Here is a 24,488-nt window from a genome sequence, read left to right as displayed (position 1 = left end):
GTAGAAGTGATGCTGTTTTCATTGTAACTGAAGTGGTTAACGCATCAATGTTAACTTGTGCTCTCCTGTAGGTAGATAAATGGCATTATAATACACAACAGATCTGTATTTTTAACAATAAAGCCATACTTTTTCTTCATTTCTGATGAAGTAGGATCTGTGCTTTGAAAGCAAGCTTTATTGCCACAAATTGTCTTTGATGGCAAAAGGTAGGAGATATCAACACAATGATGGGTACAAAGTCCCTAGGGGACCGTGTACCTATTAAAGTTTATGTATTCCAAGTAATCAGGACCTATGGCATCGTGTGCAGCACAAGTCAGCCTGAACATATTTTTTTTTCTGGGTAGAGGATACTTTTTTTTTTAAGTTCTCTACTTGCAAAGTAGTCGTGTTTTCAGAGGGGAAGGTAGCAGGTTGGCAGCACTGCATTCTGCTTTCAGCAGCGTGAGCTGAAACTCCTTATTATGTTCCTGTTTGATGCAGCACCCAGTGGGCATTTTGCTGGGGACTTGGCAGTGCTGCTTTTTTTTTTCTAGTACATTGCAGCTCTCTAAATGATCATTTTTCTGAATCCTTCCTTATTGTAAGAAGGAAATATTTCTCCCCACCCGCTTTTTTAAAGCATCCTTTGAAAAGCAATAAACAGCAACTATGTTCTCTGTTAATCATAATACTAAAACTGAAAAGGAAAAGATAAACAACGCTCATATGTTGAGAAACAGGTTTCATTGCAGTTTTAATGACAATGTTTTTGGAGAGAGATTATACTCTGCAGCAGAAGGAAGTCTTGTGAGGCTAGGAAAAAGTCACTGGAGATTCTTTTAGGTATTTTTTTCCATAACTGTGGCTGTATTTGGGGAGGCATTGCTGTAGAAAGTAAAAGCATTTTCTCTACAGCTTTTCATTCTTTTTCCAAATAGAACATGTCGCCAGTGATGTTTGGCTAGAAAATGTTTTGCTGAATGTGCAGAGCAGACAGCCAGTGGCTCCTGCGCTGTGCCATGGGGAAGAGGGATGCGGCAGTATTCCTGTGCAGCCTGCGGGAAGTTCTGCATACATTCCTAAATTGCCACCTATTGCTACCCTTGATGCATCTTAGAAGTTCATAACCACATCTGTCTACAAATCACATCGAGTAATAGCAAATGTTACGAACCTATCCATTTGCAAGCTGTCCATTATTGTATCTTACAGAAGCTTAGGTTTTCTCCTTTAAAATCCATATGTGCTGCTCTTCGCTTTGTGAACCGCTTTCGTTTCAACTTCAATCCCGCCAGGCTGGACGAACACTGCACAGCTATGGAGAATGAACCAAACACAACGACGTGTTCTGCATCTACGACTACTATCACTACCACCTCCACTTCCCGGACCCCGCTCCCGCAGATATCTGTCTACAGTGGCTCTGACAGGCATGCCGTCCAGGTACCGGGCCATCAGATGCTATTTCCCGTCCTGTGCAATGCTCCCAAATACATGCGTCGTACAATACACAAAATTAACTTTCCATTCTTAATCGCTGTCTTCTTTCTCAATATCTGACTTACTGATTTTCATAAGATACTGTTCATAGTATAGATGTCAGACCACTTAAGAATAGTGCAGTATGCAGGCCTGCCTTCCAAATAACGGGAGAGAAATGCTGTTGGAAAACTTGATTTTTCACCGTTCCCCAAGGGTATGGATTATTAGCATAAAATTTTACAAAGTAACACAAAAAGCTGTTCACTTGACCACCACTGACTAGAGGGATCCAGAGGTATCTTTATGTGTGTGACTGCTTCTTGGATCCATCCCCATTTTGCTGTTCTTTAAATAAGATTACCAGGAAGTTTGTACAGCCCGCTCTGTTGGGTTTGATAATTGAGTCTCATGTGCTGTCCTGATCTTTCCAAAAAAATAGAATATCACATAGGATATGATGATGAGAGCCTAAGAGACTTGGTTGTAGCGTTATGAAAAATGCTGTACCTATATTTGGTAACTCTGTTGAGAAAAGTGGTGGTGGAGCAAGTTCAGTATTATACAGTTGGTGTGAAACGGATGTGTTTGGTTTTATTTCCTTGTAAAGGTAAACTTCAGCATCGTGTCAGTATGGTGTGTGCTTTGTAATTGTGATTAACTACCTACTGATTCATCACAGGTTATTCAGCAGGCCTTGCATCGTCCTCCTAGCTCAGCTGCTCAGTACCTCCAGCAGATGTATGCAGCCCAACAGCAGCATCTAATGCTGCAGACTGCTGCTTTGCAGCAGCAGCACTTAAGCAGTACCCAATTTCAGAGTCTGGCAACTGTACCACAGGTGAGAGCGAAGATTGCTGAAAAATAGTGGTTTACTACTTTCTGGAGTAAGACTAGAGTTCTAGAGCATTGTCAAACATAACAGCTTAAGTGCCTGAGCTTTCAATGTCTCACAATGATTCGCTGTTATATTTTAATGACTTTGTTCTTTTAAATTGTATCTTCCTCCAAACTGTTTGGAGGATTTTGTTATAGATGCTCCAGTAGGCGTCCATTCCACGCTTAACTGCATACATTATAATGCATCATGTAAATCATCAAACAGGAAAAAATGTATATATTAAAAAGAGACTACTTCAATCTTCATCCCATGAATTTTTCTGAAAGTTGATGGGGAAACAAACGAATAGCCACGCATCTTAGTGAAATCAAATTCAGGTAGTCAACATCTGGCATTTTAGTGTGTTTTGCCACACGTCTGGCTGCATTTATAAATAATGGCAACGTTCAATTTTAACTCCCAACTGCAGCAATGTAGGAAGTAAATGACAATGCTGTGGTTCGTTTCTGAAGCAAAGCTTTTAACGTGAAAGGAACACCGGAGTAGACCCGTTGTGAAAACTTAAGCAGTGGAAAGACTTCCTTTGACCTCAGTTGACTGTGGATTGAGAGCACTGTCTTGCAGGGATAGGTGGCAGTTAATATTTTTATATGTGGAAATGCTAAAACAGAGTTAAAAACTTCAGGGCTAGAAACAGCTGTTTGTTGTCAGAACTAGGATGGACTCTTCTATGCTCCTGGCTTCTACTTCTGTACCTTTTCCATTAGATCATGGTAACATATTGACTTATTTTTTTGTGACGGATTTGTGCCTGTACTGTTACTGAGATAGAGCGAAGAGAATCAGGCTGGGCAAGTCTAAGAAGTTCTGTTCTGCAGTCTGTTAATATATACATCTAAATCACTGTCCCTGTATTCATCTGAAGGTCTGGAGTAGCGTAGTGGTATAGACATTCTATGTGCATACATAAACTGTCATTCTAGGGGAAGTGAGGGTGTTCCTCGCAGCGTTTATAAAGTTTGTTTTAATTTTAGATGCTTCTAAATGTAATAAAAATTACAATGTGAGTTTTAATAATGACAGTTTGAATGATGTCACGTTCTAAGTTCTGAGCACCATAGGTGATGAGTTCATTAGGTAGTTCCATCATTAACAGTTTGATGGGCTTCACCTGTGATAGTTATTGTTCAGGTCTTGATCTTCGAGAGTCTGAGTGCCTGAAAGCTGCAAGGAATTCAAGGCATTTGACACCTTGCAGATTCCAGTTCAGAGCTTGGAGTGCACTTTGAAATCTAATTCCCCTGAGTCAAGCAGTTTTGCTGCTAACTCGGAGAGAGGGTAATGTTAGAGAGGGGTGTTTTTGATGGTTTATGCAATAATGTGAACATCGCTTAAACACTTTCTGATTTCGGTATTTGACGCATATTCTTGCTATCTAGGCAAGCCTGTCAGGTGGGAGGCAATGTACTTCCCCCACTGGGAGTGTCACTCAGCAGTCAAGCATGTCGCAGACCTCGGTACGTAATCAAACAAAGCCCTGCATCCATTCTCAACCCCTGTTGGTTATATAATAAATATCTGGAAAAACAGAAAAGATTTTAAATTTGTGTGGTTAAAAGGAATATTAGAGAAGCACTAAATGGAAGTATGATGACTGTAGCAAGCGTTGGCTACGCTTCCAGTGTCGTCCTCTCATCCCGATGCATGGTGCTAGCTACTAGAGTTGCAGGCTGGCGTTGGAGGCTTCCCTGGTCCCAGCCCACTCTTGGTGCTCTGAGGGGCAGTCGCTCACTTTGTGGGCACTAGTGACTGTTCAGACCACTGCAGGAATCACTCTCTGAGCTTTCATCTCTTACATGATTTCTTACTGGATTTTTCACATTAGTTTCTTTATTCAGGGCACTGTTGTAGTTCAAAACCATAACTCTGTGTACCAGTGATTAAGGAGCACCGAATCTAAAGAATCCAAGTCATTGCTCACTTATGTATGTGAAACTGGTTAAATTGTTCATAGCTTTCATTCTTTTATCATCTTTTATCATGCATCTTTTATGCACTTTAAATTACTTTATCCATATCCTAAGCATGTGCTCAGGTTTCAGTTGTTAGCGGCTCTGTGTTCAGTTCATGCTACGTTTCCTTAAATGACATCTTCAGATATGTAATTTGCACAGCCTTCTATGTACACTTCTACAGTTGTCTTCAGTAGGACTTTGTTAGTCCTACAGACATCCTGCTTATTAATCATGCCCTCAAGCTGTTCATGGCTTCAGTGCATAGCTTCAATGATTTAACTGTTTGTTTTTTTTTAAGCTTTCATAGCACTGCTTTGGCTTACAGTCGTTAGAAGTAAAATCATTCATTTATTATTAAATTTAGGAGGGAAGGTTTTCAAATATGCCTGATGTTAAACTAACAGAATAATTGGGCTTGGATTTTCAAGAAAATCTCAAAGTGATCTAAAAGAGCTGGGCACTTAACTCTGTTGAATGTGTTAGTAAAAACAAAAAACAACCAGCTTTTGCTTGAGCAGATGCTAAAAAAGAATTTTTCCAGGAGCATTTAATATGAAATTGTAGAAAACTTCAGTCTCAGACCATTTTTAAGTGTGCATATGAGGAATCAGAGTCAAAGTATGGCAGCACAAACAGGCACCTTGGTCAAGTTTCATAACGAGCATCTCAGAAGTTGTCAGTCATGTCAGATAATACAAGCATTTAAAGATACTTAAGTATTAAAATTCAAACATTTTTCTTAAAATATGACAAGCTCATGCTACGTGTTATGTAAATATGTATTTCTATGAGATGTATTTTTTCAGACTTCGTAACATCGTTGTTTATATTCGTTAATGCTTATTGCTGTGTACTGCTAAATATTGCTTGTAGTTTGAGAATTAAAATACACAGTCTTGCCAGAATCTAGTTTCGTGATGTTTGGCTCAATACATTTTTGATATCTTTACAGTTCAGAGGTTTCTACTGACCCTGCCATTTTTGTGAAAGGCTTTCTGGCTTTAGACCCTAGGATGATTGAATTTCCATGACAGAAGCAATATTTTTGTTTCCTTAGATTAACCTCTCCACCTCTCCTACACCTGCACAGATAATAAGCCGTTCACAGACCTCCAACACCACCAGCAGCAGTATTACCCAACAGACTATGTTGCTGGGGAGCACCTCGCCAACCCTGAGTGCAAGCCAGGCTCAAATGTATCTACGAGCTCAAATGGTAAGTTTGGATTTTTGTTGTTGCTGTTGTTTTTTGTTCCCTCAAATTTTACTGTTCCAGTTCTTATCTATGTTATTTCTAGAAATTATAAGAATTTTTCTTTAGTTTCAGGTAGCTTTGAGAATTTAGTTACTAATCTTTGCGTACATATCTCTGGAACGCTTAGATGTCAGAGGAGTAAAAGGATTGCTGTAGCTTAGTTCTGTCAAAATTTGTTCGGATGTTTTTAGCCTGGTTGTTAAATTGATCAAGCATGGGAAGAAAAGAGCATGTCTTATCTGGCTATGTAAAAGGACATATTAGAGTTTATGTTCAGGGTAGGTTTTTTCCAATGCATTGGTAACATTCAGAGCTCAGACTCTTGAGGAAAATTCAATTGCATTTAGCTAAGATTGTTCTTTAGGTTACTGTCTCTAGAATACGCATTAAATATGTAGCTTTCATTCTCCTTAGATTCACATGAAACTCATCAGGTTCTTCCCAATTCCTATTAATGTGGCATTTCCATTTCTTAATGGGCAACTTCGAAAAATCTGTATAGTGATTTTATTTTATTTAGTTTAATAGTCTGTGTAGTGAGTCTTGTATGGATTTATCCTTACAGGCTGTGTGGGATTTCATAGGAATTACTGAAGTTATGCGTGAATGCTCAGGTTGTGATCAGTGCTTGGTGGAGGCCAAAGATACTTCCATGGCCCGTGGGAGTTCATGACTAGAGCTTTCGGAAATGTTATGTACAAGTACATGAAACAGGAAGAATCACTGTTATGCTACACCAAGAGTCAGAGGTCTGTGACTGCAGTGATGTATAAAATTAGATGCAGGCACGAGTTCTTGAAGGAACTGCACCTGTGAAGCGTGTTTATGAAAGTTTTTTCTTTGTTCTTTTTCTGAGATTTTTTTCTTAGGCTTGCCCAGCAATGGTGTTAGGCGATGTTGAGCTTTTTCTTTGGTGGCTCTTATCCTACGTGGTTATTGAAAAAGCAGTATGAATTCAAGATAAGGGTTTAAAGATCAAACACCATCAATTTGACAGTAAAAGGATTTCCTGAGTCTTTGGTTTGTAAGCAAACCTAAATGCTGAAATCACCTAGTACTAATTAACAGAAAGTTAGGAATTCATCATGTCACTGCCTTTCAATATGTGTTATCAAATTAGTGGTGGAAGCAATATGGGATGAGGTTGCTGTTTTTTATAGTAGCAATCTGTCTCAATGACATGGATTTTTGGATACGGTTTTCATATCTATTCACACTAAGTTTTTGTCCAGACTCTTTACATCAAATTTCTTGCTTATTTCAATAACTGCCTTACATCCCAGTTTTGAGAGAAACTTACTCTGTTAGTTTCTGTTTAGGATGATAGTGCAAGATCATTTTTCTCTTCTTGGTAGCATGTCAAACTCTTTCAATCTTTCAGTGTTTCTATCTAACATGTCAAAATTAATGCTTTTCCTTCCTTGTCAAGGACTTTCTGTAAAAAGGTCAACTCTCATCTGTAGTTAGTCCATACCAATAGACTCATCACCAGCTTGATTCACTTCTGGCTAAGTAACTTCATGTTTTCTTCCTAGCTGCTCCTTGCAGTTGACATGTCTTTAGAAGTAAGGGAAAGTGACTAATGATCTCTCTTCAAAGCCTTCCATAAGACTTGTCTTTGCTATACTGTCACTGAGGAAATCAATGACAATTAGGCATGCCAGTATACTGAAATTAGTAATTGGTGGTTGTGCGATATCTGTTCTTGCAATGAAACTTAATTAGCGTAGTTAAAGTTGATATAACAGCCCTGTTTGTTAAGTAACACTTGGACAGATAACACTTGGACTGGAAGGTACTCCAAGTTTTCTCTCTTTACAATATTGTAGAAATTGGCCAACTCTTCTTTGCCTTTGTTTCACTTATTTGTAACATTGGAGGGGGAAAGCCATTTTTAAAATGCTTGTGTGAAAGCTAATGTGTGTGTGTGTGTATAATATCTGTTTCTGAATATGTAGAACAAATATTTTACATGATTTTAAATTATCTTTTCATTTTATTTACTTAAACTACTGCAGTAAATTGTTACTAGAATGAGTTGCTCTAAAAGTAAAAAAAAGAGAAGCTGTACATCACTGCATGTAACTTATATATCACTCTATAAAAGTAAAATGTTGCCTTATTTTTTTTTTTTTTATTTACGTATTTTTCAATGTTTCAGTCTGTTACCTGATATTTTTTTCTTGCTTAACAGCTAATTTTTACTCCTGCTACCACTGTGGCTGCTGTCCAGTCTGACATTCCTGTTGTCTCATCATCTTCCTCATCTTCCTGTCAGTCTGCAGCTACTCAGGTGAGCTTGTGTCCAGTAGAGTGTGCGAAAACTGAGAAATAAGGAAACTTTGTGCTTAAGTTTTACTTATAAAAATTGGTTATGGGTACTGTTTCTGTACATCTTTAGTGTTTTCTGTTTACCATCGTCACACATTTAGAGGCGATCATGTTATATGTAAAATTGGGGTCCTGGATATGACACTTCAGCTCTTCATAATTCTCTCTCATCTTTATTACCTTGAATAACTTCACGTTATCAGCTGAAGTGGTGTTGTCATTTCATTGAAACATGAAATTTGTATATGATCTGGAAAAACATATGGGACAGCACAGATCTCTACAGAATGTTAGTCACCATCTCCTGCTGTGAAAAGCAAACATTTGTCCAACACGTTTATGCTCTCATGAAAGACCTTCCCTTCTATTTTAGGGATTTCTTTAAAAGACTCTGCTAATGGACTTTGTTTTGAAACTTTTTGGAAATCCAAGTAAATTATACCAGTTGAATGTTCTTTGTGCTTGTGTTTGCGGATCCCTTCAGAAGATTCCAATAGATCTGTGAGCTACTAACTGCTTTACAAAAGTCATATTGCTTGTTGTAGGGCACGTCTGGTGCTCTGTTATAATTTCTAGTACTCTAGCAATTGGAGGTACCACATTTACTATTTTTACTTCTACAGATCTTCCTGAACCACTTCTGAAAAATCTGCATTGTGCTAGTTGCACCTTGTGCCAAGTTTGGAAAAAGGTTTCCTTCTGTAGTCACTCTTTTAACATTTCATTCTTGAGGTCATTTAGAACTCTTAAGGTGGATAAAGCCCAATCTTGGTAATTTGTTACTCCATTTATAGCATAACCAGTTTATTTTTAAAAGATAAGTGTGTTTGGCAGAACTTTGCAGCTAAAATGAATAACCTAGAAAATAAAAAAATAAAAAACTTGAGAGTAGTTGCACTAGTTTTAGATACGCTTTCGTTGTATTCCTTAATTAATCAATTCATTAAACACAGGAATAAAAAATTGCCTTGTCGTAGGCATGGACAAGGCTCGCAGTGATAAGCAAAAGGTTAACATCCCCCAAAGCTATTGAATTTAGTTTTTAGTCAGCCTTCCACATCTAACTTTTTGGCCTTCAGACAGAGAAAAAAAATTACAGACACAAAAGCTGCAAGGTAACGTGTTACCATGTCACTGCTGAATCGTGAGGAAGAGTGCCCCTTTGTTACACAAGAAGCTTTGTCAGTGAGCAGCATGAGAAAACAAATTCCTCATTTTACCTGCTGTAGTTCTAAACTCGTTCCATATCACCTGCTGAGTACCATTAATTTCATGCTGCTGGTTTAAAGATATCCGAGTAAAATTCAGGGTGAAGGGGGAAAGACTTCACCTTTGAGATACAGCGAAAAAGTGAAGAAATGCAAACGTCTATTCCCACCTCTTCATTCTCTTCATTGCACAATTTGGTACATTATGTGGGTAGGGAGGACTCTGAAAACATGTCCAGAAGCTGGTAGCTCTGTCCTTACTGGGGGCATTGTCCCTGTATCTTGCTGGTAGCTGCCTTCCCAGTCTGATCTAATTTACCTTTATTCTAGTACTTTCAATAAATGAGCAATTAGGTCTTTTATCTTCTGCTGCAGCACTTTTTTTTTTTTTAATGGATTGTAGCGGACCAAGTATTTTTTTATAGGTGATACTGCCTAGCTAGCATAACAGCTTTGGGAATTCAGTGCAGTGTTGTGTCAGGAAAATTGGTTGTATTGTTCTCGTTATTGCAACAGGGTGTTAAAATGGGCAGTTAGCTAGGTCAAATTTATATGAGGGAGAACAGGAGCTGGCAGTTATTCCCTGGTTGGCAAGCCTTTCTTAGCATGTTGGGCTCTTTTTTTTTCTTTTTTTTTTTTTTAACCTTCTCTTTCCCTTTTTTATGAACGTTCAGCAGACCAAATGACATGCTGGGAGAATGAGTTTAACGGGAACCTTGATTATACCGTAGGCTGGACTGTGAGACCTGGGCTTTTATATATTACAGAGTCCTGATAAAAGGTCATGGTAAAGCCTTCCTACTGTTGCTTCCAAAATCTAAGTTGACCTTTTGCTTCCCACACTGAATAGATTGATCTTAACTGCAAAAACAAAGTCAGAGTCTGACAGCAGAGTGCTTGTGGCACTCTGGGGGTTCTCCATGACTGGGTTTATTAGGTCAGATATGATATCCTTCATATGTTTCAGAAGCATCCCCTTCAAAAACACAAGCTGGAATGGAAATCATCTTTTGGACTTCAATGGTCTTCAGGAGTGAAAATGTTAAATTTGGAGCATCTTGATTAGTGTAAGCCAGTAGGCTCTCACAAACTCCAGAATAATCTCATTCCAGTTGTTTTATTTGCTCAGACATCTGCTTATTCATAGACTTTTCTCCCGTTCTGCAACAGCTAGGATTGCAATAAATGCATCATGCATGCCAACTAGGAAACAAATACTGTTGTTTTCAGAACAGGATTTGAGCACACCCTGTGGTAACACACTGAACAGTGAGACGTAAAATGTCAACTAGTTCATTACACAAGCACTAACTGGAATGAATAAATAATAAATAAATAAATAAATAATCAAAAAGTGGATGGCAATAAGTAGTCCTCTTTTTTTTTTCATGTAAAGTATGGCATACATTAGTGCTCTGCAAGGGTAGTCTTTGTCCTTGAAATAAAATTTTAGCTCAGCATGTAGGACTGGTAAGCTGGGGTCAAGATGTACAGAAACTGGCTGCGTTATAACACACATCAGTGAAAATCACTGCCTAATACGCATTTCAGAAGGCTTATATTTTGTTTTATTATTAGAGCTGTGGTGAAAAGGTATATTAATATTGCTATAGAAATAAGGTACACTCAGGTGTATTAAGACAGAAGTAATATACAGCACATTCTTGTCACTACCACTACCCAAGGCTCTGGTTTATTTTAGTCCCTGCAAACATACTTACCACTGTATTTTGGTAGTGTCTGCATAAAAATAAAGTTGCATTTGCTTAAGATGTGTTCTGTCATTCACTTTGAATTTACTATAAAAGGGAGAAAAAATACAAGTTTTAATTCAAATTAGTGTAATGAACAATTATCCTTTATTTTCTAAACTTCAATAAGGAAAAAAGACTGCTGTATTTATCACTGAAGTACCTCAAGATCACTGTTTTTCTGTATATTTGGTGGCTTTAAGGTACTTGGATATGGAGACTTTTAACTTCTCAGATATTTTGATAAGGTGGGATGAGAAGTATAACATAAAATAAGTAGAGTTAATGTTGTCTGTTTTTGTCTGGATGTCTGTCATAAATGTTTTTATGTATTTGTTTACATTTTACTGATTTCCCAGGTTCAAAACTTGACACTGCGCAGTCAGAAGTTGGGTGTGTTGTCAAGTTCGCAGAACGGCCCACCAAAGAGCAGCAGCCAGCCTCAGTCGTTGTCTCTGTGCGCTAATAAACCTGTAACCAGTACCAAGGGCAGCCAACCAGATCCCTCAGAGAGCAATAGAAAAGGTGATAGCCCAACTCCAGAGTGTCGGAGTACGCCAGTCACACGGACATCAAGCATACATCAGTTAATAACACCAGGTAGGATGAAAATGAAGCTATAATATATTTTAAAGTAATTTGTATATTATAGTTCTCTCAGGGTCCATTGCTCACTGACCAGGATCTTTTAGATCTTCCACGTGAAGAGTTTAATGTTTAATACTAAATTTACTTATTTGCTGATATTTGACATTACACAGGATTTTGATTTAGCAGAGTCATACAGCGTTGTTCTGAAATAACAATGCAAGCACAATGTAGCAATTGCAATATACAGCTGAATCCCAGTGCAAACATAATTCTTGTTACTGGTCACTGTGTATGCTCACTGTCATGGCATGTCATTTCCAAGCAGCCTGTTGCTGTCTCCAAAGTCCATTTTGTTGGTTATATTTCGTTGTGATCAGAATGATTTTTTTTATATTAAGTAATTTTAAAAATCCATAGGTAAGTGATCCAGAATGTTAGTATTTTGTATTAAGTGATAGATCAAGAGAAGCATGCAGTTGGTTAGATATGCATTTACATTGCGTGCAATGCATTTGCTTTTTAGCGTCTTAATTTTGAAAGAGTAATGGTTATCTAGACAATTGGTCTCAATTCTGGGGATTTAGCTTGGCTTAATGGCAGCTTTTAAAGAAAGAATAAGACGTGCTTGAGTTATTGAGCCCTAATGCTCTTGGAACTTGTTTCTGGAAGGAATAAAGTCCGTCTTTACTAGCAGAATAAGTAATAAAAAAAGGCAAATCATTTCTCAAGTAGAAATGGGAAAGCAAGAAGAGGCTTGCACATGGAGCAAAATATGTGTCTGCATACACTCAAACGCTCTAAGGAATTACTAGTGAGTCACTGGTTCACTTAAAGGTGATGTGATATCTCTGGAAGTTGCACTATTTTTAGATTCATACCTTTCAGTTTGTGCTTTCACATTCAGGAAAATACTTCAAGTGCTTTTGCTTCATACTGAACTCCTGCTGTTTTGTTTGGAGTCTCTTATGTTATCTAAAATTTAACTTAGCAGTTAGGAACAAATCCTGTTGTGACATGCTTATTTCTTCCATTCCAGTCTCTTTCAAAGCAAAGGTTAAATCCATTTGAAGCTGCATGAAATTCTTAAATAAAAGAGAAGGCTGGATCAGCAATGATCTTAGAACTACCACCAAAAAGATGTGCAGATAATGTTATATATGTATATGTATTTTCTGTATATGTACGATGCGTGGCTATGTTAATTTATTCATTGCTGCATTTGCTTTGGAAATTGGTATATTCCTATAAATTCTTTTTGCGCACTATATGCTGTTAAAGAAAGTGTTTCTAAATGTGGATCCAAAGGGTTGAAAAAGTTGTGATGGGCTTACTTTAAAGTAAAAACTTCCGTTCTTTCATTATTTCTATAATGTCCTCTGGACCTAAGGAAATAATTGCTAATTGTCACTTTTTTTTCCCTCCCTTCACAGCTTCATATTCTCCATTGCAACCTCATTCTCTGGTAAAACATCAGCAGATCCCACTTCATTCACCACCTCCAAAGATTTCGCATCATCAGCTGATACTGCAACAGCAGCAGCAAGTCCAGCCGATTGCACTTCAGACTCCTTCTGGTCAGGAGCCCCCTCCGTCACAGCACTGTCTGCCACTCCCAAGCCACGGTCTTCCTCCGGGTCCCAGCAGCGTCCAGTCTCATTGCTCACCTATTCACATCCATCCTCCACCTCTAACGTTATCTCCCACTCCATCCCAGTCAGCTCAGCAGTCAGTAGTGGTCTCCCCTCCACCTTCTCACTCCCCTAGCCAGTCGCCCACGATAATTATTCATCCTCAAGCACTTATCCAGTCACAGGCAAACTCCCTCGTGCCAACAGCTCTTCAGCCTGAGCAGGGCACTCCTCAGCAAACTGCTACCAACCCAGTTCGACCAATTGCACAGCCACTTAATCTTCCGCCGCATCTCCCACTTCCACCCTCCCCTGCTGTACATATAGGATCAGTAGATCAGCCCAGCTTGGTTTCCTCGGGCCAACAGATAGTGTCCTCCACACCACACCAGCAATATTCAGCCTTGCAGTCCACACCTATCCCTCTTGCAGCTCCTCCACAGCTGTCAACATCTTCGACCCAGATTCAACAACTGCCCTTGCAGTCTGTGCAGTCGTTACAAGTGCAGCCTGAAATTCTATCCCAGGGCCAGGTTTTGGTTCAAAACACTTTGGTTTCTGAGGAAGAACTTCCTGCTGCAGAAGCTTTGGTCCAGCTGCCGTTTCAAACGCTTCCACCACCTCAGACTGTTGCAGTAAATCTTCAAGTGCAGCCGTCAGTACCAATTGAAACTCCGGTGGTAAGTGCTCAGAAACCTCCTTCTAATTTTAGGATTAAACTGAGAGTGAAAAATCCTTTCTTTGATGTCATCTGTGACCACGCAGAGCAAAGTCAAACAACCTGTGAAAATACCTGTTTTCCAAAACCATTCTAGTTGTGAAAGCTGGCCTTAGAGAGACAGGTGCCAGAGGTGGGTGAATACAGCGAGATGTTTGAAAGTTATATTTTGGGATACCAGTCTGTCAAAACAAATCATCTTGCTGTCTTTGCAGAACTCTTTTTTTCTTAATAGAGCAGTGCTGATTGCAGAAATGTTCAAAAGGGATTTAAAATCAGAAATTTTTGCTATACACCTCATGAATAGAGAGCCCAGTTCTTTGGCACATAGTACTCATTCAAGCTAAATTTCACTGTGTATAGTGAAGAAGATAGGGAAACCTAAATGCTGGACATGTCTTCCCGTTAAATTATGCCACTCATGAACTGGGGACTCCACTGTACTTGGAAAGTACTTCAAATATAGCTTTGCTTTTCCTTTGTTACGGGGACATGGGACAGTCAGGCCAATGAAATATTGCAGTCCTTCATCCTTGACTTCTCTAAAGAATCTGGTCTACCAAGAAATTAAGGAAGGTGGTGTGCACTGTATTTTTAATTCATGTTGAGGTAATGATAATCCCAATTCTCTGATACTTCATGTAAAAATTGGGCAAAATAATAGAACTTAGTTATACTTTTGAGAAGGTAATGTTTTACATCCTGATCTGCTAAACTAGCTGTCAGTTATTAATGTAAATTTACTTTTGGAATTTTTAGGAAAATACCTTCTAACCTTTTCAATAATGCTTTTGATAGTCTTGGCATTCACTCCCGAAGAACTCAGTTTGATTACACTGCTGTATAAGATAGAAAACAATATGCAGACTTAAATTATAAAGCTTGCATTTTTGCAGAAGTCTTTAAATGGCTACAAGGGTATGTGTAAATTAAAATACAGCAAACTATAAAGATCTGGCCTTGAAAAAGTCAAGTTCTCTGGTCTGTTTGATAGGACTATGCCTCTTAAAATTCTGCTGTTTTTAACAAAATAACTTTGTTCTCAAATGTCATCTTGATGTCCCCAGAATTAATTGTTTTGTATGCAGTTGAAAACTATTATTTCATTAGATTAACATATCTTAACTCTTCAACTGGTAATTTGTTTATTAAAAAAAAAAAGCACAACTGTTTTTATACGACTCTTTTAAAGTATTATGGTAGACTGGAAATCACTAAACCAATAGTTTGCTGAATGCAGATTTACCAGGTGGAGAATGTATGTGAAGAAGAGATGCCTGAGGAATCTGATTGTGTCAATATGGTTAGGACACCGACACCGCCGACTTTGTCCCCACCAGCCATAACCTTGGGGAATGGAGAGGCACTTAATTCAGAAGAGCCTTTGTCAGGTGAGAACAGATGTAAAATTAAAGTAGCTTCTCTGCTTAGGAACTACCTAGTGATGTTTTAAAGCAAAAATGTCTGATTTTCATCTTTTTTATACTTTTAGATTATAATTTTTAAAGTAAAACTGTATAAAGTATGCTAGAAACCTTTGTGATAGAATGAATTATTCAGTCCCAAAGGCGTAACTTACATATGTATTTGGATAATGTAGTACAAAAATAGCTTTTCAGCTCTTTAGCCTATACTTTTATAATACGAAAATCTTAACAGGAGTATCAGTCTCCAGGTACTCTTTAAGTGACAGCTGTTTGATGTGAGCAAAATATGCTGGTTGATTTGGTGTGGAGCTTGATTTCACAGAATCAGGATCAACAATTAGAAGGAGCTGTCAGAATAGTTGCTTACATGGTATGACTCTTCTGTGCATCATTTTTTGATATGCACAGTAAGGAGCAGTTGTAATGCAAAAGCTACCAATGAACATTTTTCCGGAGAATTGTAAAAGATATACCTGCCTATATCAATGTTTGTGCTGTAAATTAATGCAATTTCCCCTGATGTGCTGAATGTACAAATTTCTGCTGAAGCTACAAAGACAGGATGCTTCACAGATCAGTTATGAATGTTCAGCTTGTTCTGTGCTGATCCTTTCCTGGAATAAATAAGAAAGAGAAGAGGACAAAATAGTCTTTTTTTACTTTGTAAATAAAACATGGTAACTGATGTTTGGATCAGATAGGATGTTTACTAGAGCTAAAAGCCAACGCTGTCCAAAATCAAGTACAAGATGCAGATTCCTTTGTAGGTTATGAGCTTGCCTGTATTTCCAAAGTATTTTTCAAAAAAATGGGTTTTCAGCAGAAAGTTGTGAGTGTCTATGGCACTGTATATTCGCATGTGTGTATATACACACATGTATGTATGTGTAATAATGAATGTATGTAACATCTTTGAGAACACCAGGAGGTACAACCTTTCCAAATTCAGGTTCTTATACCCAGCTTTCTATACCTACAGCTGATATTGTGTATATTTGTGACTTTAACGATTAGCAAGGCTCAGAGCAACCCTGAAAATGTTTTCTCTTTAAAAATGGCTCAGCAACTTTGTTTTGAGAATCACATGTTTGAATAGAGTGGTTTCTGGTTTTGTCTTGTGGATTTGAGATCTGTATAGGAAGTCACTTTTTTCAAATGTTTTCTCATGGCCATCTATGGTTATAGTTAATCAGTACTTAGTAAAGGAAAATGATGCTTACTTGAGAGCTGTTTGGTTGTAGACTAGTCTGTCAAGGAAAATCATTTGGTTTTGAAGGTAAAGTCTAAACTGTAAAGAAAAGCCTGTGTTACAGGATCATATGTACAAAGCTGGGTGTGTTTGTTTATCATTTCTATTTTCTAGAACTCTGAACGAATGTTTGGACATAAGTCACAAAAATATAACATACTTTATGTTTTTCAGACCATGTGGGAATACCTTCAGTGACATCATCAGTCAGTGCCTCAGTAATTAAATCTCCATCTGATCCTTCGCATGCTTCTATTCCACCACCACCTCTTTTGCTTCCAGCAGCAACAACAAGGAGTAACAGCACGTCAATGCCCAATAGCATTCCTAGTGTAGAAAATAAACCTCCACAGGCTATCGTTAAACCACAAATCCTGACCCATGTTATTGAAGGCTTTGTGATTCAGGAAGGGTTGGAGCCATTCCCTGTAAGTGTAAAAGTTACCTTGAATTTTTTGCTACTAATTCTTAAAACAAACCATTCTTAAAGATGATGCTATTAGCTAATAGCTAATAATAAGAATTCAAGGTCATTAAACCTTGAATACATTTCCAGATGTTGGGGTTGACCTTTTTTCCCTGTTTGGTAACCTATTTCTTACAGCACTTCAGTATACTTATTTAATCTGAATTTGTGCTGCTGTTTGGCTTGCCAGTGTCACTGGATGACAAGGTACTAAATGAAACAGAGACACAGTAGAGTAGGCAGGCTATCCAGAGGTAACAACAGTTATTTTAGGCTAACATTTGCACTAACTTTGTGTTACACTTGTCTCCTAGATACCTCAATTTAAGCGATAATTTAAACCTCTGCGATGAGTCTTTGTATATTAGTAGTACTTTCATGTTAAAAGCTTTGTTGTTTAAAGCACCAGCAGCCCCCTTACTGAGCTTTGTGTGATTAGTCACAAATACTGTTTTCAGTCATTCACTCTTCAGTTAACCATTGTTACTTTGCTTTTATCGCAATAGGTAAGTCGTTCATCTTTGCTGGTAGAACAGCCTGCAGAAAAAAGATTGCTAGTGGAGGGTCAAATCATGAGTGTTATGTGTGTTGAATCAGACTTGCAGAATACAAAACATGCAGACAACTCATCGGACACAGAGATAGAGGATATGATTGCAGAAGGTTTGTAGTTTTTGTTTAAATATCAATTTTTTCCTTCTGGTCTGTATGTATTACAGAATCCCATCCTGTCTGTACATCTGGAATCTTCCTCCAGTCTTTACACCATCTCTAACAGATACTGTTTTCAAATGTTTGTAACTAGCTATGCCTAGTGACAGAAATTGCTGTGGGTGCACACAAATGTCAAGAAACTGTGTACTGTCCTGCTTAGAATACAGTGGTCTCTAACACAACTCATGAGCTAAAAACATCAAACTTCCCCACGCAGTAACAGAAGCACTCATCATCATGTTGTGTTTGTTTTGTGTTTTTTTTAGAACCTGGAAATCAAGTATGTTAGGTGTGTTAGGTTGCAATAGTCATTTTCTCTTTAGTTTGTTACAGTAGATCTTAGTTCAGTTTTGTTTTCAGAAGAATTCCCTAAGAACCTTTCAGTAATAACACTGTGCTGTTTCTCAGATGTCAAACAGCTTGTCTGTTGTTTCATGCAATTATTCAAACATTCATGCTTTTGTTTTCAGTTATCATTCCTGGAAGCTGGTATTAGGCTTATGTTCGCAATTGGCAACTACTCATTAGACAAGCTAGGAAATATCTAGTATTGGGAGGCAGCTGCATAGGCAGAAGTCAGTCAAAGGAGATTTTCTGATGCTAAACCGAGATATAGATTGCATTTATACGGTAGAAACACCTAAAATGCAGAAGAGAAGGCCTTTACCATCAATTTTTGCTTTCATCTGTAGTCACTTTATTCCATGTGGCCTGGTTTGTGCATTTTTTTAACAGAAAGAATGATTTATTTGAATTATGGATCTCTAGTCTGTATTTAACTTCATTTGCAAGGTTGGTCTGGTTTGGTAGGCTTCCAACTTCCAGTTTCTACTTCATGCGTGATACCAACTTAAGTTGGCGACTTGCAACGTGGTCAGTCTGACACTACCTAAGTTTTTGTTGACTTCAGTTATGCCTTTGAATCCTGATACATCAGATATGTTATTCAAATAATTATTTCAGCCTGTTTAACTTCGTCGCATTAGTGCTTTTTTATTTATCACCTTGTTAGCACACTAGTTAGTGAGGTAATATCACTATAACAATTTTAAAATTCATAGCTAAAACCTCTTAATTAAACCTTGATACGTGTTTGTGTTAGCTGGCATTAGAGCTTAACAAAGAGTTTTGAACAAAAAGCTAGTCTGCAATATTTGCAATTAGTTGTGTAAAATTAAAAATATGAATGCAGAAGATGAATAGCAAGAAGCAAAGTTTATGAAACCGATTCAGGTAAATAAGAAATATGGAAGGAATGGATGTTTGTTTAGCTCACTGATTTTTTAAATAAATGTTTTGTCCGTGATTGCAGCCATGTGGCATGCAGTTCTTTTGCTTATGTGAATGAACACAGAATGTTACACTTCGGTTTGTGCCAGTTTTGCTCCTAATGATGTATTTCACAGATGGTGCATGGGGATAAGTTTGGGTGTTTTGTTTTGTTTTTTTAATGCCAAAAGGCAAGTTGGTTTGCAGAGATGGTAGCGTTCTTCTAAATTATGTACAAACCATCCTGTACCCACAAAATTCTCTTCCAGCAGAATAGGGTGTAGACATTCAGCACGTGACATATGCTGCCTTGTTACCTTGTACTGCCTCCTGGGCTTTCCTACATCTTTCACTGATGCTTCTCTCAGCTGTTTTTTGAGTTCTTCATGGGGAACAGGAAAAGCGCTTCCTATCTCACCAATATCATAAAAAAATACTGCGTAACAATAGACTTCAAATTGGTAGACGCTACAATCCTTTTCTTTTTATATGCATGCTATCTTTCTAATAGATAAGTTCCAATGTCTTATTTGCTTCCGCAAGTTCTCCTTTTGGTTGTAGGTGTTGCTTATTCAAAGAAAGTATTTTTAACTTTAATGCATTATTTCATTACAGGAGAGCTTGAATTTGGACCATAAAGTGCCCAGTTCTCTTAACAAACACTTTATAAGCAATTTGTAGAGACTGTAACTATTTTTTTAGTTGATTGCTATATTTGAAGGCATACCTGCTCGTGGATGGTTTGAAATGTAACAAAGAAGCTGATATAGTTCCATGAATAATTCAATCCATGGTTCAGTTCACTCAAGTTCTTTTGCATGGAGAGTAAAATCTATGATTTTCTTAGTTTGGCATAATTTTCTCTTAATCAAAATATTTCTTGACATGTATTAAATACTTGAAAGTCTTCTACCTGCCTGCTTAAGAGATGAGAAACTTGAACACATTTTTTTCATTGAAACTAACCTCTTTGTACCTCACTCCTTCCTCTAGAGGGACTGGATGAAATTGAAAATGATCTTCTGAAGTGTGAATTTTGTGGGAAAATGGGATATTCTAACAAGTTTCTGCGGTCAAAACGATTCTGCTCTACATCCTGTGCCAAAAGGTACTCTCCTCTAGTTATTGCCTAGTGTTATCTGATTAATGGAGTAGCCCCCAAATACTGTCTGATGTTGAAAAATAAAGAAGCAGTGAAAAATGTTTGCCTTCTGTGCAAATTTGCAGACTATGTGGGTACAAAGGACTATGGTAGATAGATTTATTTCAAGACAGACCTCCAGTTATATTATAGAACTCTTTCAGAGGATGACATGAATGCTGTTGGGCTTAGAGGAATGCTGATGGGTATCCATTAAAAGTTAGAAAGTGTTTGGAAAGTGGTGTAGAGGTCTGTGGGCCACAAATCACTACATATATTTGACTATTCTTATTGTCTTCCCCTTGCAAAAAAAAATAAAAATCATGATTTGCATAGAGCAGAATAGAAATAGTTAAACCATAAATTTAGTGTTTTCTAAAGCTTCTCATTTCTTGAAAATAACATATGCTGCTCTTTGCTTGGCAAAGGAAAATGACTGCTGATTTCTGTTTCTCTTTGGGTTTAGTACACTTTTTTATTTTGTTTCGGTTTAGAGGAACAAGTTATAATCAACACCTGAATGTAAAATCTTCCATCGTTACAGCTGGAAAATTGATATTTAGTCCCAAATGTTTTAGAAATAGGGGGCAGTTTTATGGGAAATAGTTTTTAGCTGCCACTTAGTTGTTTTTTTTTTCTCATCAGTGTACCTTGAGACCCCCTTTCTCTTATGTCTCCTGCTTTTTTCATCCCCAGCCTGAGACATTCGCACTTTAAGTAGTGGGAATGTATATGTTTTATTTGGTAGTTGTTGGGACACTACTATAGTGAAATAATACTCAGAAGGCAATTGGCCCTTTTTCCTTTGTCCTCCTTTGACTAGGTATTAGCTAGGTAGAGAAAATGGAAGCAAAAGATGTAATATGACATTAAGCTTTTAGAGGATGTTTTAGAGAAGTAGGATTGTAGTATGTGATAAAATCCAAAGCTGTTTTTTTATCATGGAAAATTTTTTAGAGCAGGAAAGGTGGACATCTTCCAGGGATGATCTAGATGTACTTGATCTCCCTTCAAGACAAGGGGTTAGAGTACATGGCCTTTGAGATACCTTTCTCTTATATTTGTGACACCTGTTGTTGTCTTTAATTAGGCAGTGTTTCTGTAGACAACAATGTCATTTATTTGCTAAGTTGATTGAATTCAGTCCAAAAAGCTATTAGTGCATTATTTGAATATATCTTACTTCTTTAGGCACAGCCTTAGTTGCACTAAGAAATTTGGGCTGTTTACATCAGACAAGACCAATCGTTGGAATCGGAAATCAGATAGCCAAAGTCTTGGGCGACGCGGGCGTCGACCGAGTGGCCCTGATGGGGCGTCACGAGATCATTTTCTTAGACAGGTCTGTGGAATATTTGCTTAAAACTATGGCATTGTTTTGGGAATTACAAATAAAATATAATACTGCAGTGTATTTGTGCGATGTTTTCCAGCTTCCAGTTACTTACCCATCCGCAGAAGAAGATCTGGCTTCTCACGAAGACGCTGTTCCAGCTGCCATGACCACGCGTCTGCGAAGACAGAGTGAAAGAGAGAGGGAACGTGAACTTAGGGAACTAAGAATTAGGAAAATGCCAGAGAGCATTGACTTGTTACCAGTGGTGCAAGCAGACCCATCAGTATGGACTGTTGACGAAGTTTGGGCCTTTATACATTCTTTGCCTGGTATGTAATGTGCGAGAACTTGTTCCACATTTTTAACCGTAAAGCTCTTTGCTTTTTAGCATCACTCTGAGGAGGAGATGGTGTGGTAACAGCACGAGTGTACTTGTTGATAGAGACTGGAATGTGATTTGTTTCCTCTCGCTTGTTCCTTCAGCACAAATCCCATGTTGATAGAACTAGTCCCACTTCTGCTGTTGCACCCCAGCTGATGGAGACTAGAGGTGTTCTTCCCTTCAGTCTGATTTCTCTCAAGAGGTCAGTAGAGAGATCAGACACACTTCTCCTTTACATTTCTCTCTTCACTTCCCTCCTTAGTTACTGCTTATTTAGTAGAAAAAGCAAGAAGGGAGTTCCTTCCAATTATGCAAGTGAAAATTTTGAGAGGCTTAGCATGATATAAATCACTAAAACAGAATAATCTGGTTTCTTCTATAAAGCTAAATTTTGTTTTACGTAGCTTTGCACAGTAACTGAAATAGAGAACTCCATATATAGATTACATACTCTTAGGTTAGAAGACACAGCAAAGGTAGTACCTGAGTCTGTTTGCAGAAAAACATCTTTTCTCCTTGTTTACACACCTTTTCCTTAGCTCAGTGTTCATGCTTGCCTTTATGTCATCTTCAGGTTATTTGACATTTATTTAGTTGTTTGCTATTTCTTGATTATCATAAACTTTAAAGTTTTACTCCCGTCTTTTTCCCAGGGATGCCATTCTATCTAATCAGATATTGTAATTCCTCCAGATAACAAGGCAGGTCTCCATGATAACAGCCATATAAGAATTTGTTGTTTATCCACGTAACTCACATGACTAAACACTGAACCCTGGCTTAGGTTTGTTCCTAGTTTTCTACTCTTTGCTGGAATGCTAAACCATTTTGCTGTGTATCCCATTAGACTAATAACCTGTAAGAAATTTGTCTTTATTGGTGAGTCATATGCATGAGTTTTGCCAGCTGATGTTTTATATAATCAATCAGGCAAAAAATGAATTAGGGATGTTTTACATCAAGGATGACTTTCTTTGATTTACCTTTCTTCTGATGGTTTATAAATTGCAATTAAGTTACATCATCTGCTTCTGGGAACTTCCAGTGATGCCTGTAAAAACAAACAAAGCTTCTTAGATTTAAGACGTGGTCTTTCAAGTTTCTGTATTTTACCTGCGTTGCTGGAATGTGATTATATCACTGCCATTTTGATTTACTGTCTTTATAGACTTGAAGCTTCAGTTAACTGAATAACTTCCGGATCCTAGGATCTGTAAAAGAATAAAGGATAGTTCCTATTCTAAAAAAAATAATACTTCAAGTACCATATAAACACAGTTCATTTACAAGTATGACAACAAGTATTGTCCTTAAAATGTGATTTCTACTTTGAAACCATTACTTGTAGAATATGTCCCCAGCTGCTGGATCTGTTTTTTAGTATTTATTCTATAAATGAATTGATCTTTGAATTTAAACAAACTTTGTTATTATGTATTCAATGAAAATTTATTACAGTTACTCATTTCTACCACATTAAGATCTAGTTCCTCATTTATTTATTTTTTTAAGTTCAATAGATAGTTAAAATGATATTCACAACCTGCCAGAATTTTTGTTACATAGCTGCATCCGTATTTTTGGCATTTTTTTTTCTGTTCAATACATTCTCAAACCAGTCTGAAAGAAATACTTTTTCATATGCTGTCAGAATTGAATAATACAAGAAGTAATGACTATAATTGTTTTTTTGTTATGCTGTTTTTCAGTATGTACTTGTGCAGGCCATGCAGACCGTTTGCCATGTTGCAGGAAGCAGTGATTTGTGTCTTCTGTATTTTATAGGCAGTAGGGACAGCTGATTTGATTTACTGTCCTTTTTTTTCAGTCTGTAAGCTAAGATCTAACTGTAGAGTAAAGTGTCCTTGTCAGGCTTTTTCTGAATTCTTCCAGAGTCTTGGAAGAGATGACAACAGCTTAATCTGCAGCAAAGTTGTTCCTCTTTCTTTCTTCAGTTGCCAGGTTAATAGTCTTTTACTCGCCTCACATCCTTTTTTTTTTTTAAAGCTATTGCACAATGGCCAATTGTGAAAGCACTTAAGAATACCCAGATTTGCTTGTATGAGGGAACTGAAATAGATTCAACTTCCATCTTTTGCTTTTCCAAAATGACTTTGAGAAAAGGCTGTGGGTTTTTCATTAAGAAAAGCAAATTCGTAAAGCAAATCCTGGTTAAAGAAAAAGCCTCCAACAATAACTAATAATCTATTTTCATAGGACCACTGTTGTTGCTAAATATGCACACTTATCTTGTTCTATCAGATTCTTTGTAAGAGCTGTGGTCTGACAGTCACCAAGTTCAGATCTGAAGTCAGACATACGGTGAGGGATATCTTTCACAGAAATTCTTAGTGCTCGGCTTAGGAATCTGTGTGGGTTGTCAGTACATAAATAAGAACCTTTCTAATGATACTAGAGCTGTTAAATCCTACTGAGACTGGTCAGTTGTCTGAAGATTTTTCTTCATGTTACTGGCAGCATTATCTTCATTTTGTAGCCGGAATTGACTGAACCATTCCAGGTGTTCTCTGATAACTCTGAGCTCCTGAAGAATGTTCTCATATTGATTGCGTTACAGTTTGCAGCTGGGCTGCACTGTACCAGAAATATTAAAAGTAAATTTTATGGAATACGTGCAGAACTAAAACATTCTGATGTTTCTCTGTTTTATTAGCTGTATAAATACTGTTTGTGACAAACTA

At 37.6% G+C, this 24,488-nt stretch overlaps 1 protein-coding gene across 7 annotated transcripts in view; it reads left to right on the top strand.

Moving 5' to 3' along the window:
* The window catches only part of PHC3 (polyhomeotic homolog 3), a 37,522-nt gene that overhangs the window by 3,404 nt on the left and 9,630 nt on the right, over positions 1 to 24,488 (top strand). The window contains exons 2-15 of one of the 7 annotated variants that reach the window (XR_013955292.1): positions 1,281 to 1,428; positions 2,147 to 2,305; positions 3,745 to 3,822; positions 5,378 to 5,536; positions 7,770 to 7,868; positions 11,225 to 11,465; positions 12,887 to 13,764; positions 15,043 to 15,193; positions 16,653 to 16,906; positions 17,451 to 17,607; positions 19,921 to 20,035; positions 21,260 to 21,410; positions 21,502 to 21,733; positions 21,888 to 21,988. Coding sequence is in view for 6 of the 7 variants with exons in the window: in XM_080605398.1 (XP_080461524.1) it covers positions 1,303 to 1,428; positions 2,147 to 2,305; positions 3,745 to 3,822; positions 5,378 to 5,536; positions 7,770 to 7,868; positions 11,225 to 11,465; positions 12,887 to 13,764; positions 15,043 to 15,193; positions 16,653 to 16,906; positions 17,451 to 17,607; positions 19,921 to 20,035; positions 21,260 to 21,410; positions 21,502 to 21,733; positions 21,888 to 21,904 (2,817 nt within the window). In the remaining variant the exon portion in view is untranslated. Of the gene's footprint in view, positions 1 to 1,280; positions 1,429 to 2,146; positions 2,306 to 3,744; positions 3,823 to 5,377; positions 5,537 to 7,769; positions 7,869 to 11,224; positions 11,466 to 12,886; positions 13,765 to 15,042; positions 15,194 to 16,652; positions 16,907 to 17,450; positions 17,608 to 19,920; positions 20,036 to 21,259; positions 21,411 to 21,501; positions 21,734 to 21,887; positions 22,996 to 24,488 lie in introns of those variants that run through there. The other 6 variants (XM_080605398.1, XM_080605396.1, XM_080605397.1 and 3 more) reach the window with 6 other exon arrangements.

Source organism: Anser brachyrhynchus, assembly GCF_964034855.1.
Source record: "Anser brachyrhynchus genome assembly, chromosome: 9".
Classification (NCBI taxonomy): Eukaryota; Metazoa; Chordata; class Aves; order Anseriformes; family Anatidae; genus Anser; species Anser brachyrhynchus.
The sequence above is the reverse complement of the archived record's forward strand: the minus strand, read 5'-3'. Positions and strand labels throughout refer to the sequence as shown.